The following is a 19,791-nucleotide window of genomic DNA, read 5'->3' on the forward strand; positions in this document are numbered from 1 at the left end:
ACACTGAAAAGCCAAAGGCAACAAAGACGGATACTACTTAGTATGTTTATTATGCAGGAAATGCGATGACTTTTTTTTTTTACCATTTTGTGGTGGAGATCTGGTTTCTAGAGGCAGGCTAGCAGGGCAAAACAAATCTTAATGTTGGTCTTCAAAGTGTTATAAAATTGGGCCCCCTGTAAGTCCAGAGAGTGTTTCTGAATATGTTTGCATACCCGTGGAGCTCTGTGCTGAGCTTTGAGGCGCAGTATTCAAACCAAGGCATCATTAGCAGTCAACTAGGACTTAACCGCTAAGCCAAAAATAACGATCGTACTCCAGGAATGATCATCTGGGAATGACCAACACACAGTCAGCCTCTTTTTCTTCCTCTTTCTCTCCTTTTCATCTTACAAAGCAGAGGAGCTGGAGTCTTTGAAAAATGACCTGAGAGAGAAAGGCAGACAGCAGCAAAAGAGAAACGAGGGGGAAGGGTTTTAGCGTCACACAGGCAAACTCAAGGGGCCACAGTATTAACAGGGAAATGGCTTCAAAGCTGCTGGTGTTGCTCAGGGTCCCAGGCAGGAGAGAGGCTGTTAGGGTACGGGGCAAAAGAGGTGGAGAGAAGATAAATGAAAGGGGAGGAAGAGGATTTCATCATATCTTGTCAGTTTGATCTAAATAAATGTCCATTAGCTGTTCTTTATCTCATTGCTTTAACACAACATGTATTCAGCCTGTTTCTAGCTTGCAAAAGCTTTTACATCTGCTGCTTTAACTCCTAGTACCCAGTGCTGCCTTTACTCACGCGCCACGGCGTGAGTAAAGGCAGACTAGGCAACGGCCTAGAGCGGCACTTTGGTAAGGCTGCAAAATGTGGGCTTGTTTGGCCCTCATTTTGTCACCTCTTGTAGTCCATTTGTGAGGAATGTGTATCTGTCAATCTGTCAGTCTGGTTGTGAGTACAAAAAAAGGAAAATAGCTCTTTTGCTGCGGCACCGTGGCTCCATCCGACGCTTAGTGCCACCCATGACGATTGTGATTGGTTTAAAGAAATGCCAATAAACCAGGGCACGTTTTTCTCCAATCTCAGAATTCTGTGTGGACTAGCCAGACCCTCCTCCGCAGCGCTGTGGAGGAGGTCTGGCAATGCGAGACTACCTGTAGACAGACAAGGTGAGGAGGATATGAAAGATCCCAGCAAATAGCCAACAACAATAACACAGTAACTAATTGACATGTTGACAGAGAGAGAGAGGACCATAACAGGTCAAAGGAATTGATTTCCCCAGGGGTGATGAGCTATTTTTTCTTCAGTGGTTTTAAGTTGTAAACCTGCTCATGATATGTGCCTTGCTGCACACTTGTGTGTGTGTGTGTGTGTGTGTGTGTGTGTGTGTGTGTGTCTGTGTGTAAAGCAAATGGTTTTGTTTCTATAAAGATTTGCAATATTATTACAGTTGCATTTTAGATCAGTTTAAATTTGATTATTTAGAAAATAGCTGTGCTATCATTTGCTGTAAAGGGGTTTGAAACCTATTGGATTTATTATGCAGACCTGTTGGTGCTGTTGTTGTCATTCAAATATATACGCATATGCTCCATGCGTCGGCCTACTTTAATAATTGTTGACACTTCACTGTCTATTTGCGTGATGTGTATATATCAACAGATTCTCACTCCCATCTCGTAAAATACGGACGCTTGGTCAGGTGCCTTTGTCATTGTTATTGGCGCTAAAAGTCTCATTTAGTGTCATATAACGCGATTTATCTTAACGCGCTTGGTCGGGACTATTGCCGCAGTTATGTTAAGGAAAAGGTCATGGGCGGGCTTACGTTTCCGTGACACGCGGGAAGAATGGGACGGTTGGGTTTAGGAAAAAGTCATGGGTGGGCTTACGTTTCCGTGACACGTGGGAATAACAGGACGGTTGGGTTTAGGAAAAGGTCGTGGGTGGGCTTACGTTTCCGTGACACACGGGAATAACGGACGGTTGGGTTTAGGAAAAGAAGAAAGCGACTTTAGAAAACGTGACATGCGGGACACGAACCCCAGTCTCCTGGGTGAAAGTCCTGTGTTTGACCCATCCACCATCCCAACCAACCTCCCTATGCGGAATTTCGGCCTTACATACTACTCGCTACTGTCGTCGCTCTTAGTGTTACGTCATCTTGAAACCCTGTGTAGCTGCTGCTCTCCCCGGTACGTTACACAAACACGCTGAAGGGCGCTTTTTTCCCGCTTCAGACGCTGACAGCCACAGTCCAAACGTCCGTATTTTACGAGTTCGGAGTGAGAACGGGTTGTATATATTGGTGTTATTGTTGTTGCTGTTTTTTGCTTATGTTGGCTGCATGGTATTGTTGGTGTATTGTAGCCTACGTTGCAAAGAGTTGTGTTTCGTCTAGAGCGGCAGAAATGCATGCACCGGTCCTGCTAGTACCTGCTTCCAGTCTTTATGCTAAGCTAACCGCATGCTAACTCCATGCTAAACACATAAATATGAGATCATCTTCTAATTTAACTCTCTAAAAGAAAGGGAATACGATGTTGAACTATTCCTTTAAAGGGCATTTTAAACATTGCTAGACCAATCTTAGTATCGCTTTGCCAGACCTTACTCCACAGCGCTGCAGAGGAGGGTCTGGCTAGTCCACACAGCATTCTGGGATGGGAGAAAAATGTGCTCTGGTTTATTGGCATTTCTTTAAACCAATCACAATCGTCTTGGCCGGTGCTAAGCAACGGGCAGAGCCATGGTGCAGCTGCAAAATAGCCTCGGGAAGGAACTTGTTTTGGTGGAACGTGCAACAGAAAACTCAGATTGGACAGATAGTCTAGCTAGCTGGCTCGATTTACCCTGCAAAGATCTGAGGAGCAGTTAACCATAGTCCTCATAAATCCACCGGAGTTTAAAATGCCAAGACAAAGAAAGAGGAAGGTGACGGACATCCTGCCGAAAAGAGTGAAACCCGGCGGAATTTTGGGCGGCAACGGAGCAATCCCGGAAGTGGAACGTTGTGGATATAGACAAGGCAAGGCAAGGAAATTTTATTTGTATAGCACAGTTCAGCAGCAATGCAATTCAAAGTAAAGACTACACCAGTATGTGATTGAAGTGATTGAAGATTCTGTTCCATCCTCAATTTGAATATTAATGTTTTTGATATAAGCACAGTTGTCGCGTAATAGTAGCAATTATTACTCATGTATGTATAACAATAACTAAAAACTCAAAATGATGCATCATAAACACGTACATTCGTACCATGGATAAAGGAGAGTGATGGCACTCACTTTAGTTATCAGAAAGACAGATCAAACCAAGTTTTACATGTCAAAAATTATAATCCTATACACTTTGATTCCCAAGCATCTGTACACACCTTCTATATATGCACACGGTAAAAGAAACAATATCTGATACAAGGAAAGCATTCAGAACGTCACAGAATACATATTTTAAACAAATGCAACAGAAAAAGGTTAAGGCTATCACAGTTAAAGAAGTCCATCTGTCGAATGGTTAAAAGGGAAAGGTTAAAAAAATGAGATCAAAACATCAAAATATATACAGTACTGCGCAAAAGTCTTAGGCAGGTGTGAAAAAATGCTGTAAACTAAGAATGCTTTCAAAAATATAAATAATGATTGTTTATTTTTATCAATTTACAAAATGCAAACAAAAAGAAAAAATCTAAATCACATCAATATTTGGTGTTACTACCCTTTGCCTTCAAACCATCATCAATTCTTATAGATACTTGCAAAAAGTCAGGGTTTTTGTAGGATTGTAGTCAGGTGTATGATCAACCAATTATAGTATATAGGTAGTTATACTGCATCAGCAAGGTCTCTCCCAGACAAAGATTTCAAAGCAGACTGGTGTTTCAAGATGTGCTTTTGAAGCTCTTTCGAAAAAGCACAAAGAAACGGGCAACGTTGAGGATCGTAGACGCAGTGGTCGGCCAAGGAAACTTAGTGCAGCAGATGAAAAACACATCAAGCTTATTTCCCTTTGAAATCGGAAAATGTCCAGCAGTGCCATCAGCTCAGAACTGGCAGAAACCAGTGGGACCCAGGTACACCCATCTACTGTCCGGAGAAGTCTGGCCAGAAGTGGTCTTCATGGAAGAGTTGCAGTCAAAAAGTCATACCTCCGACATAGAAACAAGGCCAGGCGACTCAACTATGCACGAAAACATAGGAACTGGGGTGCAGAAAAATGGCAGCAGGTGCTCTGGACTGATGAGTCAAAATTTGAAATATTTGGCTGTAGCAGAAGGCAGGTTGTTCGCCGAAGGGCTGTAGAGCGGTACAATAATGAGTGTCTGCAGGCAACAGTGAAGCATGGTGGAGGGTCCTTGCAAGTTTGGGGGTGCATTCCTGCAAATGGAGTTGGAGATTTGGTCAGGATTAATGGTGTCATTAATGTGAGAAATACAGGCAGATACGTATCCATCATGCAATACCATCAGAGAGGCGTATGATTGGCCCCAAATTTATTCTGCAGCAGGACAACGACCCCAACATACAGCCAAGGTCATTAAGAACTATCTTCAGTGTAAAGAAGAACAAGAAGTCCTGGAAGTGATGGCGTGGCCCCCACAGAGCCCTGATCTCAGCATCATCGAGTCTGTCTGCGATAACATGAAGAGACAGAAGGATTTGAGGAAGCCTACATCCACAGAAGATCTGTGGTTAGTTCTCCAAGATGTTTGGAACAACCTACCTGCCAAGTTCCTTCAAAAACTGTGTGCAAGTGTACCTAGAAGAATTGATTCTGTCTTGAAGGCAAAGGGTGGTCACACCAAATACTGATTTGATTTAGATTTCTTTCATTCACTGCATTTTGTTAATTGATGAAAATAAACTATTAACACTTCAATTTTTGAAAGCATTCTTAGTTTACAGCATTTTTTCATACCTGCCTAAAACCTTTGCACAGTACTATATATTTAAAATGAGAGGATTAAACGTTAAATGTTTTTAGCTGCGATTTTCTTATTTCTGGAATGTGCGGAGAGGATTTGAGAAAAAGGCTGGGGGGAACACATTCCCCCAAACAACATTTAAACAAAGAATTTTCACTCAATCAATAAACTGGTAAAGTAATTGCATTTTATTTTTTGTGGTTTCATTATCTACAAAGTGACTGATTAAATGTAAGCATCACAACTAATACAACGCTACTCTATGGTTTCACATTACTTCAGTACTCGTGTAGGTTTAGTTAAACATAGCATGGTTAATTAAGCATATGCTAATTAATGTACATTTTAATGGAAAATTTGTTTAACTGTGATTTTCTGCAATTTACCTGCGTCTTCGGAAGTGTTGCCAACCAAAGTGTTCAGCTTGTCTTTGTTCTCTGTGATGTGGTTAGTCCCTCCGTGAGGCCCTTACAACCTGTTCTCACTCCCAACTCATCAAATGGCTCTTAGCATCAGGTCATTAGCGTAACAGTTGGGGGGGGACAATAAACTTACATTTTCTTAAGAGCTATTATTGAAGGGGACACAAATAATACAGCCAAAATTGTACACGTGTATGTGTATTTGTGAAACTAGTAAGTAGGCAGGCAAGGTTTTTTTATTCACTTTAAACATCGGATGAAGTGATTCTTTTCTCTTATACAGATGACACTGAACTGAGAACTGAGCCCCCTAGCAAGCTAGCTAGCTAGCTAACTAGCTAGCCGGCCGGCCATTAAATTGGTAAAATGTAACAGCTCAGTGTTTTATTCACACCCTCTTGTCACAGCGTAAAAAAGCACAGTGCTCTAGCCAGATGAGTGATAACATTATTCGTCATTTTCTGTAACCAGTGTAGCATGAAAGCAGGGTGGGTGGAATTAGCAAGCTAGCTAACAAACTATCTAACAAGCTAGCAAACAAGCTAAGTAACGTTATAATTGCTAACAAAGTGGACTCCTGGAAAAATACATCATTTTTTGTCATGACTATTTTATGAATGACTCAGCATTATCTGTATGAGAGAAAAGAATGACTTCATCCGATGTTTAGAGTGAATAAAATAGCCTTGCCAGCCTACTTACTGACGTGGTTTGTTCTCTCCCACGAGTCCTACCAGACTTCTGTGTGTAGGTACCGTTAACGGAGGAAAGCAGGCAGTGGACCAAACCACTGTGAGGCAAGGGAGGGGGGATTCCAAATGCTTCTAAACTTAAAACACATTTTTTGCCCCGTTTGTATTGTTTTACGACTTACACAATTATTTTAAATATATATTAATTATAATACACACCGCGGTTTTTAATGATATTTTTAGGGGGGATACAACCCTCTGATGGGGTAGGTCCTGATGATTTCTGCCTATGTGTCTGATACCGACACAAAAAAAACTTTAGCGTCTGTATGGAACGCCCCGGGCATAGCAGCAGCTTGACCACGGCGCTGTAAGATGACGTAGAAATAAGAACGACAACAGTAGCGAGTAGTATGAAAGACCGAAAATCTGCATAAGGGGGTTGGTTGGGGGGCGGATGGGTCAAACAACACAGGACTTTCACCCAGGAGACCATGGTTCATGTCCCGCTCTTGTCCTACGTGTCACTGTAATGCACATTTTGTAACCCCACCCACGATCTCTTCCTACACCTAAAGGCCGTTTTATAGACACACATGCTGGCTCAAGGCACACACCAACGCACAAGTAAACAAAGAGTTTCGCGATTGACCCTCTGGAAACACACACCCCCTAGCATTATGGCGGTGAAATGCACCGTGACGCAAAGAAACACGTTCAACCGCGACGCAGAACTCCGAAAGGGTCACGATGCCGTAGGAGCGACGGTGTGGAGTTTGCGCACAACCGCAAAACGGCCTTAACTGTCCTGTTCTTGTGTAATGTCAGATTAATGTACGTCCCGACCCTGAGAGTCAAATAGTGATGCAAAGTGTCCAGACGGAGATAAAGGCAATCCTATGCTGACATGGTCTCGTCGTTCCTCAGAACCAAAACATCATGGTGATTAGGCGACCCAAAGAATAGACCTAAATGTTCAAAGGATGTCCTGTATTGGCCAGTTATGGGGCATCTCTCTTAAGATCATAGTACATGGTTTGCAAATCAGCACTTCCCCTGATTTGTAAAGGAAAGAGATCATTCATCGTTCTGACGATCACGTCTTGAGGCTATACACTACAGCATTCTACTGTATGTCTCTCCAGTCTTAAACCCATCATTGAAGACATTCCTATGAGTGTCACACAGACTATTGTTTCTTTGAGTTCCTTCATCATGCTACGCAGTTACACTGAATAGACTCTTTTTCATGGCAGAAAAAGATTTCTTTGTATTTGTATTTGAGTGAAACAACCCTAGAACAGAGCAAAGTTGAAGTTACAGTATCTTATATTTTACTGAACACTGATTCCTTTGTACTATAATATATGTCACATTAGCACTTCCCTTTAATATCAAACATTTTTTTGTTCTCAGACATAGGTCACACTGTAGATTGATACCGTTACATGTAACTAGTTACTTATTTTCCACTAAAGATGTAAATTGTTTAGGGTTGGTGTTACGATCCCATGTTGGTCTAGGGGAGAGGGGAGTAACATTAGCCTATATGAGGAGTCAAGAGGTTCAGATTAACCTTTTTTTGCCAGATGTGAAGCGCCCTGGCCAAAGTCCAATCCAATCCAATCCATTTTATGTATATAGCACATTTAAAAAACACATTTACAAAGTGCTGGACAAGAAATAAAACATAAAAAACACATGTAAACACATAGAACACATAAAACAACATAAGACCACATAGTTGTCATGCTGGGTTAAAAGCCAGGGAATACAAGTGAGTTTTAAGACGGGATTTAAAAGATTCGGGGGTCGGGGCCAATTTGACCTGTGCAGGCAACTCATTCCACAGTTTAGGCGCTGCAGCTGAAAAAGCGTGGTCGCCCCTGGTTTTTAACCTGGTTTTTGGAGCGACCAGCCGAAGTTGATCGGTAGACCTAAGTGACCGTGAGGGGGTGTAAACTCGTAAGAGGTCTGAGATGTAGCGAGGTGCCAACCCATTCAGTGATTTAAAAACAAACAAGATCTTAAAATGTATTCTAAAATGGACAGGGAGCCAATGTAGCGAGGCCAGGACTGGTGTTATGTGTTCATGCTTGCGAGTTCCGGTTAAAAGACAAGTGGCCGAGTTTTACACTAACTGTAATCATGAGAGAGAGGTTTGGTTAACGCCAACGTAAAATGCATTACAGTAATCTAACGAGTTGAAATAAAAGCATGAATCACATGCTCAAAGTGCTTATGAGATAAAACAGGTTTAATTTTAGATAAAAGCCTCAAGTGATAGGAACTCGATTTAACAACATTATCTGTTTATCAAGTTTAAAACCATTGTCTATTTTGACACCCAGATTTGTGACTATGGGTTTCGCATATTGTTGCAGGTACCGTAGCCCAGGTCAACGGGAAGGATATCGTCAGCCCGACTGGTAACAAACATCCTGGCCCTAAGTAAAAATGAAATAACAAAGCTGACTATACTGCCCCAAAAACAAAAAGGTACAATTCTAAGACTAACTCCCTATCAACACGAGAACAACAAGAGAAAATGTAACAACAATTGTCAGCTCTCCCCTATAGGGCTTTCTGTCAAGAAACGTACAGGTTAAGGTACCTTAATTTTACTAGGTTATCAAAAGAATATTGGATTAAATCCTTACAGAATAGCACCAACACAAGAGCTGCAGAACAGCAGTTCTTCAGCCTTTATCTCCCAGATAGACTGATTGGCTGCAGGTCCACAGATCAAGTCCACATCAGCCAATGGCACAATAGAGGAGGAGCTAGAGTTGAGGCCCACAGAGCTAACCCAACACAAATCAGTTCCCCATTTAGCTAAGGAGTAACATAACAGTTGGATCATTTCAACATGTTACCTACTTAAATTAAGTGTTGTCTAATGCACATGTGGTGACAGGTGCGTAAGAACATGAAATCCTGCACACTGTCAGCAATGAGCTTATTGAAGGCACAGGTTTTAGTCAAGGACCTTCATCAGACATCAAATTTATATTTATATGTTTTCACACACGTTTCAGTCCTCCTAATGAACTTTGACCCATTAGTCAGCATTTGTTGTACATATGTCAACACTCCAAATGGACTCAGACCCATCTGGAACGAACCATACTCAGGTTTGTGCATTGTGAACACAACTTCAGGTTCCTTTTGTCTTTTACCAATGTATTTCAGCCCTGAGGACCCATCAGAGCTGAAGTGGACCAGAAAGACAACTGAGCCCTTTTTCCAAGTAAACTGACAATGTGAACGCCAAAAAGAACAGAGTCCCTTTTCTGTTGGTCCACTTTTTGGTCCACTTTAAAGGGGGCTTTCACAACTGCCTTATTTAGTTTGGTTGAATCGCACTAGAGTTTGTTTTGCAACGTTACTACGTCTGCTCTGGTCACCGAGACTTCGCTCTGCTCTGCTGGCGTCTGTCTCCAATTTTAGCGGCAGCTGGTTTGACCACGGAGATACGGGTGACGGATCGCAAGCTTGACCGCTATCTATGTCTGTGATAGAAACACTGCAAGCTGCTACAGTTTGCTGCTCTGCTGAATTGCAGATTGCTAAACACACCTGACTATGGGAGACATTAGCTGAGACTTGCGGAGTATGTATAGTTGGATTAGTACGGGGAACGTTCTCACCACAAACAAACCGCTCCAGAGTTGGATTGAAAGCGTACCGAGACCACCTCTTCAAGCAGATCTCGGTACGCTTGTTTGGTCCGCTTTTGGTGCGCACCAGAGTTCGATTGCACCAGCGGGGCAAACGCACTATAGTTCGATTACGATTCGATACGTGTGAAAACGCCCTAAGTCTCGCTTTGCCAGACCCAAAGCGCGTGCCAATCAGAATCGCCATGGGCGGTGCTAAACTCCACACAGAGCCGCTGCAAAATAGTTGTGCAAGACAAAACTCAGATTGGACAGATAGTCTAGCTAGCTGTCTCAATTTATCCTGCAGAGATCTGAGGAGCAGTTAACAATAGTCCTCATAAATCCACCGAATTTAAAATTCCAACACAAAGAAAGCGGAAGGAAACGGAAAATACATGCATCTGGCACCAGAGCAATCCCGGAAGTGGAACGCGAAGGATATAGACTAAGGTGGTTTTGACTACAACACTGCTAGAGGCCATACTACAGTCAGTAGTGACTTTGAGCTGCATGTTAATACTGTATATTCTTCCCTTGCAGCTCAGTCTACAGATTCGCTTCTGTCATTGAGCTCTGGCAAGGCTCAATATGCACTTTGCTTGAGGCAGACATCCTTTACAGTAATTAGGCTGCCAATGGCAGATTGACAGTTCTCCCCATCAGTAATACATCAACATGAACCTTTTTTTCACCTGACGGGACAAATATTCCACTCACTGGGCTGTCATTGGTTTTTACCTACATCTATCAGGCTAGAAAAACATGGCAAAAATGTTCAATTTCTTCTAAATTATTCACCAATAAATACATTTTAGTTGAGATAAATTCTCCAGGGTTTCGTCAGCGTTTTTATTTTTCTATAGACCATGTGATGCACTCAGCTATTTTGTGCACACAGCCACGTCTCCTCCTCCATGATTGCTTCGAGGAACAGAACTGTAAATCCTCTTCATATATTGTGCTATATATATACAGTTGGTTTCCCGTGGTTTTAAAAGCCAGAGCTCAGTGTGATGTCTGGGCGCAGTAATGCAGCACTTACTGATTTGGTTTTGTTCTGTTGTTTTGTCATGAGCGACTGGGTGGAGGCTGTTTGGGTGAGTGATGAGGAGCAGTGTCTGAATGAATGGGCTTCAGGGGGGACGGGGTTGGAAAATAGAATCACACACACACACACACACACACACACAAAGACAAGATACAGATGTTTCATGTCTTATACCCTAACACAAAAACTCAGCTGTCCTCATACAGTCAGCTCTCTGCCCCACCCCCATCCATCCCCATCCCTGTCTTTTATCTCCCTCTCTCTGTGTCTCATTTCTCGTCGCACTGCTTCTGGCTGTGTGCAAATTCATTCACTGTGAAAAATAGAAGGCAGCTCCGCGCAGCACAGTTTCATTTTGTCCTCTATTCAGTTAGCCACAGCGTCCCTGCATGCTACTCTCACCCACATTTCATTAGAAATTAAAAATCTCTAATCACTCATGCAAACTGACACACAAGTCATTCGTTTCAGAATCCACGGCACCACACTTTCTGGTGTTTTCCACTTTAATGCATCCACAGGGTGGACTTTGCCAGTAAGCTCAGACATCATGTCCAGTTTGCTTTTGCAGAACTCATATAGTGAATGTCAAGACGAATGTGGATAATTTAATTCAATTCAATTTTATTTATATTATCAAATCATAACAAGAGTTATCTCAAGACACTTTACAGATACAGTAGGTCTAGACCACACACTATAATTTACAAAGACCCAACAATTCCAGTAATTCCTCCAAGATCAAGCATTCACTGTGGCGAGGAAAAACTTCCTTTTAGGGAGAAACCTCGGACAGACCCAGGCTCTTGCTAGGCGGTGTATGACGGTGCCGGTTGGGGGTGTGATGAACAGTGGCAATAATAGTTACAATAAAGATAATGGAACTATGACTAGAAATAGTAGTTGTAGTAGTTCATGGCGTAGCAGGGCACTGCAGAGCATAGCAGGAAGTAGCAGGGCGTAGCAGGATGTAGCAGGGCACTGCAGAGCGTAGCAGGGTGTAGCAGGGCGCAGCAGGGCATAGCAGGGCGCAGAGCAGCACCACTGTGAAAGCTGCAACCATGATTTAGGTGCCACCCTAATACAAGGAAAACTGCTGGGCAAAAAAACAACTCCGGGGAATAAGCTCCCCAGAGCTAAGTTAGTAACAAGCATTTCTGGGACATGGATGCACACAGATAGAAAGAGAGAGGAGCTCAGTGTGTCAAAGGAAGTCCCCCGGCAGTCTAAAACTATAACAGCATAATTAAAAGCTGGTGCAAGGCAAACCTGAGCCAGTTCTATAAGTGTTGGTAGATGAATCTGACGACTATGAAGAGAAGCAGAGAAGAGAAGGGGTGCCGGTCTAGGCGAACGCTGCAACTCCTCACTTCCTAACTATAAGCTTTATCAAAGAGGAGAGTTTTAAGTTTACAAAAAGCAAAAAGTCTGACCTAAGAGGATGTCACAGCTGTTGTTACTACCGCAGAACATACTTTTAACCATGTAACCCTACAGTGGAGACTGTTGGAGCACATCTGCCTCCTGCTGTTCTTAAATAACACAACGGTCAAAATGCATTGGTCAGGTTTCAAAAAGCAGAAGACAGATTTGCAGTGGCAGAGCAAGGGGGAGGCTTCTGGGACTTTGTCTCTCTGACTGGATCGGTAAATCAATGGAGCAAAAGTTCTGTTACTGCGGAAATATCAACATTCATTTTGTGAACTCTACTAACAATAGGTTTCATGAGTAGTAATGCTGTTAACGCCAAATTCCTACCCTACCTGCATTATGTAGCCTAACTTAAACATAGTAACATCAGACAATATTTGCCTCTTTTTCAGTGGAAGAATTGAAAATTTGTCAACTTCAACATTAGTTGTGTTCTGACTTCAGAATAATGAAGACAGTTGGAGAACAGTTAGATACAAAACAGGATGTTAGCTCTACAGAGTGATTATTTTCCTTGGCAACCATGGTTCCTATATTATGTACAGATTTTTAGGCATTCTATTATCAAATGGCTTGAAAAATAGTGCATATAGCTGCAGTAAATGAAGCATGAACCTTTCTTTCTTCCCTCTTTGCAGATGCGCAGTACTCGAGGGGTTTCTGTTTGGCCTGTGGGATTTGTAGGCGGCAGAGCGTATGAGCGTCCCCTGGTGTCCGGGGGTAAAGTTGTGGGCTGGTACACCGGGTGGAGACCGGACCGACCCTTTGCCACCGATATGGCAGGTAAGGAACAACTCCAACAAGTTGTAAAATCACACACTGTATTAATAAAACTGCAGATTCATTTTTGTAAATATTATCCTCCAAAATGACCTGAATGTATTCAATGAGAAATTTAGATTTATCATGGGACAAAGTCTGGGCACTTCTTAACAAAGCAACAGTTCTCTTCAAGACTTTTAATTATTCCAAAATTCACATACACACATACATACATACATAAATACACACACACATACATACATACATACACACATACATACATACATACATACATACTAGTGCTGTCAAACGATTAAAATATTTAATCGCGATTAATCGCATTAATGTCATAGTTAACTCGCAATTAATCGCAATTAATCGCACATTTTTATCTATTCTAAATGTCCCTTGATTTCTTTTTTTCCCATTATTTTCTCCTTTTAATGCTCTTAAGCAACATGATGCAACGATACTTTAAAACGGTGCCTGAACCGAAAGATATAAATATATTATATTTAAAGAAGAAGCACCTTGTTTCATTTTATTTGTCTGTTCTGTATGTTCAAAATTATAAAATAATTAAATAATAAAAAATTATAAAATAATATAAAATGAGTCTGTGTTTTTCAGACAACGGCAGCTACAGTCTGGTGTTAGAATCCTCTACAGTGAAATACAGTCACACTTTACACCGTTTAGCTGTCAGCACTTTAACCGTGTTTACTCCAGCTGCTAGCTAACGGTAGGCTAACGTTACTTGCTGCTAAGTGTAGTGTTAACTAGCGTCCCGTTCGGCGATGTTTCAGTTCCCTCTAACGTCCGTTTTCGGAGCATCAGAGAGAAGCGCAGGCATTTAAGCGGCACCTAAATAAGGCACCGAAATCCGCGTTACTATTCGGTCCGGCAGATAACGGTCGTTAAGGCACCGGTGCCGTATTAGCTCCGGGTCTCGGACCCCATTCGAAACGGCGATTTTCGCCGAAAAGCGACTAGTTTGCAAGTATGTACTACTCTTTGGCCGGCTTGCAAGCCCAAACAAGTGTGTGCAGCGTGCCTGTTGTTTTGTTTCCGGTCTAGCTAGATCCGGTGTGGTGTTATAATTTTTCTAACGTTACTAGTTGTTGCAACAGCATGTGAAAAAACTAGGCCAAAAAGAACGTTAATCTCGCGATAAAAAAATTTACGCCATTAAAATGGGTTTGCGTTTACGCCGTTAATAACGCGTTTAACTGACAGCACTAATACATACATATAGTACATACATACATACAAACAGTATACATACATACATACCTGCATACAAATATACTTACATATATCCATACATCCATACATATACATATACATAGACATCCAGTGTTGTAGTATCGGTCTTGGTCTTAAAGGGTAACTACCGTTTTTTTCAACCTGGGCCCCATTTCCCCATGCATTTATGTCTAATAGTCTGATGTGACAAAAACATCTTTGAATTTGGTCCAGTATTGAGGCATGAACCAAGTTACAATGTAGTACAAACATAATGGGGTAATTGTGGAGCCTTGCTTTTTGTCTAATAAAATATTTAAAAAAAAATGTTGGTACTCAGATTGTTACTAAAAGTGTCTGACAACATTATCGATCTCAGGACATGACTTTTTGTCTGAAGACAGCGGTGTGGAGAGTGAAACGCGAGATGAGTAAAAGGCATTCAGGTAGTCTGTTGTTACGGAGTAGGCTTCAGAAATTATAGGCTCCTGTTATCTAAACGATTTTCAATGTAATGGCTCAATATTTAAATGATTTTGACAATGTGGGTGAGGTTGTTAGTTCGATATGTAAGCTATTCATTTGAGCCAGAGTAGGCTACAACGTTACTGATGAAGAGAAAGAGAGAGAGCGAGAGGCAACGGGCAGAGGAGAGTGAAGCAGCAGCTGAAGGGCTGCGGGGCTCGGGATATTGGTAGTGCTCCCGTGGGTGCTGTGCCCCTATATGCCCAAAGAATACGTTCTCAGGAGTGGGACCTGCTGCTGCCAGATATCTGTGGTCTGGATGTGCCCAGTGATATACTGTAACTCCGACACAACCCTCTGTTACCACGAGAGACAGGAGAAGCTCTGGCTGTCTGGCTGTCTGGCACTGGTCTGATCTTGACTCGGTCTCAACCCCTCTAAAGTCTTGGTCTTGACTTAGTCTCGAAACACTCTGGTCTTGGTCTTGACTTGGTCTCGATACACTCTGGTCTTGAGGAGGACTTGGTCTCGGTTTAGGTGGTCTTGACTACAATACTGGAGACATCAAAGGATTTTAGACCAGTTAAAGTCAACTGGACTGTCTTGGCATGCTGTCTTTTATCAGAGCAGAGAACAAACAGAGAACAATATGCTGTGCTTTTTCCTTGTTTGAGTTTACCTGAAGAGATGAGTCGGCTTTTCTATTGAGCTTCTGTTTTTTTTTTCATTGATTAATTTAATTTTTTTGGAAGAACGCAGTAGTCGGAGGCATCGGAAAACTCAATCTATGTGTTTTGAACAGGCTGTTGCCTCATAAAAACATCTCGGGCCTCAATATAAACTCAGACTACTACTGTGTCCTGCACTCTTTAAGTGTTCAGTACCTATGTAGTCTGGATAAACGGAAGTACATTTCCTGCATTTCATGCATGACTTTGCCCCTCGCCTTCCGCTCTCTTTGTGTTGTCGATCTTAAAATATCTTCACCACGGGAAACAACAGCAAATTTCGAGCTACCAAGCTACACGCTGAAAATGGCAAGTTTCAACACACAGAGAGCAGAAGGTGAGGTCACGCACCAGATGTCAGGCAAATATCCTGGAAATTCAACCTGTTTTTATTCCCAACGCGTCAAATACTGGGGCTTGGTCGGTGGCTCTCAGCGTCAGATAACGACACAAAAATCACTCTTTAGCGTATGTATGTAACGCACCGGGCAAAGCAGCAGCTCGACCGCGGTGCTGTAAGATGATGATGTATTAAGAGCGACAACGGTAATGAGTAGTATGAAAGACCGAAAATACACATAAGGGGTGGTGGGTCAAACAACACAACAAACTTAACTGTCCCGTTCTTTGCCGCATGTCAGTTAAAGGTACGTCCCAGCCCAGAGCGCCAAAAAGTGACGCCAGGAGTCCCGACCAGGCACAACTAAAAATAACGGCAAAGTTATAACACTCGTGCCGCCGGAAATTCCACCACAACCTGCTTTCTTTGTGTTGTAATTCTGATTGATTTATGAGGACTATGGTTAACTGCTCCTCAGATCTCTGCAGGGTAAATCCAGACAGCTAGCTAGACTATTTGTCCAATCTGAGTTTTCTCTTAAACAACCTTTGAACGTACACATGTTCCACCAAAACAAGTTCCTTCCTGAGGCTATTTTGCAGCGGCACCGTGGCTCCATCCAACGCTTAGCAATGCCTAAGACGATTGAAGTTGGTTTAAAGGAAATGCCAATAAACCAGAGCAAGTTTTTCTACCATCCCGGAATGCTGTGTGGCCGGACATTCCTTCGCAGCGCCGTGGAGGAAGGTCTGGCAATGTGAGACAAAATGGGGATTGACTCCCTTTTGGAGCCAGCCTCAAGTGGCCATTTGAGGAGCTGCGGTTTTTGGCACTTCTGCATTGGCTTCTTTTTTTTCAGCACCGGAGCTTGCCACTTTAACACAGCTGGAATATACAGACCATTGCAGCTGTACAATACGTCATATTTACAAATTGATGTCAATTTAAAATGACAGCTCCGAAGCACGGATGTCTCATTTTGTTAAATGCCTGTTGCCTAGACTCCTGTCTCCTCATCTCTTCCTCGCCTCCTCCCCTCGCATCTCAGGTGGGAGTGACTTAGACGAGAGGAAGGGGAAGCGAGGAAAGGAATCGAGGATGTACAAATTGAAAAATGAGAAGAAGGAAATGAGTGGCAGGACAGGGGACACGGCAGGATAGGGAAAAGAGTTATTAAAAGTTATTATCGTTCTAATGGAGACTAAGCAAACATCTCTAGAAATCTAAACTTAGCACAAAACGTAAAGAAATTTGTGTTTGGTAGATTATTTCTCTGTGGTAACAATGCTTTTTGGCAATAAATCTTATACCATTGGAAAGCCTGTTTAGTTCCCTTTCAAATGGTGCCCCATTTGTAAGGAACATGCATTTGTGGGATGAGCAGCAGCGCTGAGTATGTTGGTTGCGCCGATGAAAAATTTGCCAAATCTTCTCTGCCATTGCCAAACAGGTTATTTTGCTGTTGCTATTGACACTTGTTTTGAGCTTCTGGTACACCTAGGTGCTGCCAATCAGGTGCCTGATTTAGAGATGAGATTATGCAACCAGTGGCAATCCCATATCTCCACAGTCTCGGACTGAACTCTATCCTCAAAGATGACAACGCTCGCCCCCACAGGGCATGTTTATCAGAGATTACCTCCAGAATATGGGAGTGGAGAGGATGGAATGGCCTGCCAGCAGTCCTGACCTCAACCCCATTGAACACTTGTGGGATCAGCTTGGGGGTGCTGTTTGTGCCAGAGTGACCAACACAGTGTTGGGGAGTAACGGAATACATGTACCAGTGTTACGTATTCAGAATACAAATTATGAGTAACTGTATTCCATTACCGTTACAATTGAAATAGTTGGTATTTAGAATACAGTTACATTGTTGAAATCAATGGATTACATGACGATACTTCTCTGTTTCACGAGTTTATTCACTCTCACAACTCCATGCATTTCCCAGAAGCCCCGATATGAAAACGAAAAAATTAGCTATTTGCTGTATCACTGATACTAGAGGTAGAGATGAAGCCGGAACCGGCACAACAGAGCCAGGGCAGGAATGTGTTTCTATCTTGGAAATTCAAACAGCATTTCACATTAAAGAAAGAGAAGGGAGAACGAAATATAACTGTGCAGTGCAACCTCTGCTTGCCAGCAACCAACCTCCTTTCAATGTCTAAATTACTCCACCTCCAACCTGAAGAAGCATCTTAAAGTAAGTTTCTTTTTAATTAGCCAGGGGTAGTCGTCTGCTGTAGTTTTACTGGTCACCTTGCTATTTTATAGTTGACGTGCTTACAATCCCCAGAGCCGTTGAAAGACTGACTAGCTCCGTTTGACATGTTAGCAAACGTTAGCTAAAATTAGCTTGTGGTAGCTTAGACTGCGGTTAGATTTTTGTAGTGTGCAGTTCCGGACTACAAATACAAAAATCTATCTGCTTGTTTAGGTACACATTCAGCCAGTTGGAACAGAAGAACACACCAGAATAGGCCTATTTAGTAAGCTGTATGTGATGGCCGCATTCCTACACTTATAAAATGCAATTCAATGTGGAAGTAATCCAAGTATTCAGAATACGTTACTCAGATTGAGTACGTTACAAATTACAGTTTTGGGCATGTATTCTGTATTCTGTAACGGAATACGTTTTGAAAGTATCCTTCCCAACACTGCCAACACAACCACATTGGCTGACTTGCGACAAATGCTGGTTGAAGAATGGGATGCCATCCCACAGCAGTGTGTGACCAGGCTGGTGACCAGCATGAGGTGGAGGTGCCAGGCTGTTGTGGCTGTGTATGGTTCTTCCACATGCTGCTGAGGCTCCCGTTTGTGAAATGAATAAATTGTTAAATTGCCAATAGGTCTTGTTTCTTCAAACTTCAATCATCCAATCCACCAAACACCAAACGAGTCAATGGCAGAATAAGCTGTTTGGCATTGGCAGAGAAGATTTGGCAAATTTTTCATGGGCACAACCCACGTACTCAGCGCTGCTGCTCATCCCACAAATGCATGTTCCTTACAAATGGGGCACCATTTGAAAGGGAACTGAACAGGCTTTCCAACAGTATAAGATCTTTTTGTGCTAAGTTTATTTACATCTCCATACCTCCAGTGTTCAGCACCATCGTTCCTCTGAACTGAGAGAAACAAATTCATCACACTGACCAAATAATAACATCTTATCCCACTAAACCCACACATACAGTATACTGTATTCAGACTCTGCTAGAGACACGTAACGTTATTAAATAATATGAAATGTAGAAGTGTTGTCTTACTGTAGATAGTAATGATGATGATGATTGCATGCACATCATTCCAAACACATATATGGACACAGCCGGGGGCATTGCCGCAGAGAACACGTGCACTCACACACTCTCACGCACACATGCACAGGTCTGCCCCTGGGATTATTTTTAATTAAACCACGATAACAAGAGTGAGCCTGTCTTTTTCTCTGTCCCCCACCTTTTCTGCTCCACCACGGCCGAGATCTCATCCCTCCATCCTCCTCCCGACCATCCCATCCACCTAATCTCCCTCACACAAGCACACACACACACACACACACACACACTGTAATTATCAGCCTTACCTTTACACTGCACTATATAATTACACTGTCAATTTGCAACGCTAAGATTTACTGCCGTGGCAGTATTACCGAGCATTTCTTTTGCTTTAAATTCTGCAAGAACAACAGTGGCTGTGCTGAGCGAAAGGCCCAAACTTTATTTACTCTTAAATTATTATTCATAGGAATTACAATGGGGTGTGTGCAGAGCGTGGAGTAAGTGCCAGTGTGTGTCCTAATAGTATTGTGTTATACAATGCTGTATTGTTAGCAGATCACTAAAGCCTCCTATCTCCTGCTCTGTCTCATTTAGCCAGACACAATGGAGCCTGGACAATGATGATGTGTAGATGTGAGTACTATTCACATCAGTGTGTGTGTGTGTGTGTGTGTGTGTGTGTGTGTGCGTGTGTGTGTATGTGTGTGTGTGTGATTATAGACATGTGCATCCGCACTCACAATTACTACATCAAGCATATATTTGAAAGACACGCAAGCAT

The 19,791-nt window shown here is 42.4% G+C and overlaps 1 protein-coding gene across 2 annotated transcripts in view; it reads left to right on the forward strand.

Annotated features, from left to right (window-relative positions):
• b3gat2 (beta-1,3-glucuronyltransferase 2 (glucuronosyltransferase S)) overlaps positions 1 to 19,791 on the forward strand; it is a 107,988-nt gene that overhangs the window by 43,089 nt on the left and 45,108 nt on the right. For both annotated transcript variants that reach the window (XR_004103620.2, XM_031291175.2), the window contains exon 2: positions 12,810 to 12,954. Coding sequence is in view for 1 of the 2 variants with exons in the window: in XM_031291175.2 (XP_031147035.1) it covers positions 12,810 to 12,954 (145 nt within the window). In the remaining variant the exon portion in view is untranslated. The remainder of the gene's footprint in view (positions 1 to 12,809; positions 12,955 to 19,791) is intronic.

The sequence above is a fragment of the Sander lucioperca genome, chromosome 15 (genome assembly GCF_008315115.2).
Source record: "Sander lucioperca isolate FBNREF2018 chromosome 15, SLUC_FBN_1.2, whole genome shotgun sequence".
NCBI classification, from domain to species: domain Eukaryota; kingdom Metazoa; phylum Chordata; class Actinopteri; order Perciformes; family Percidae; genus Sander; species Sander lucioperca.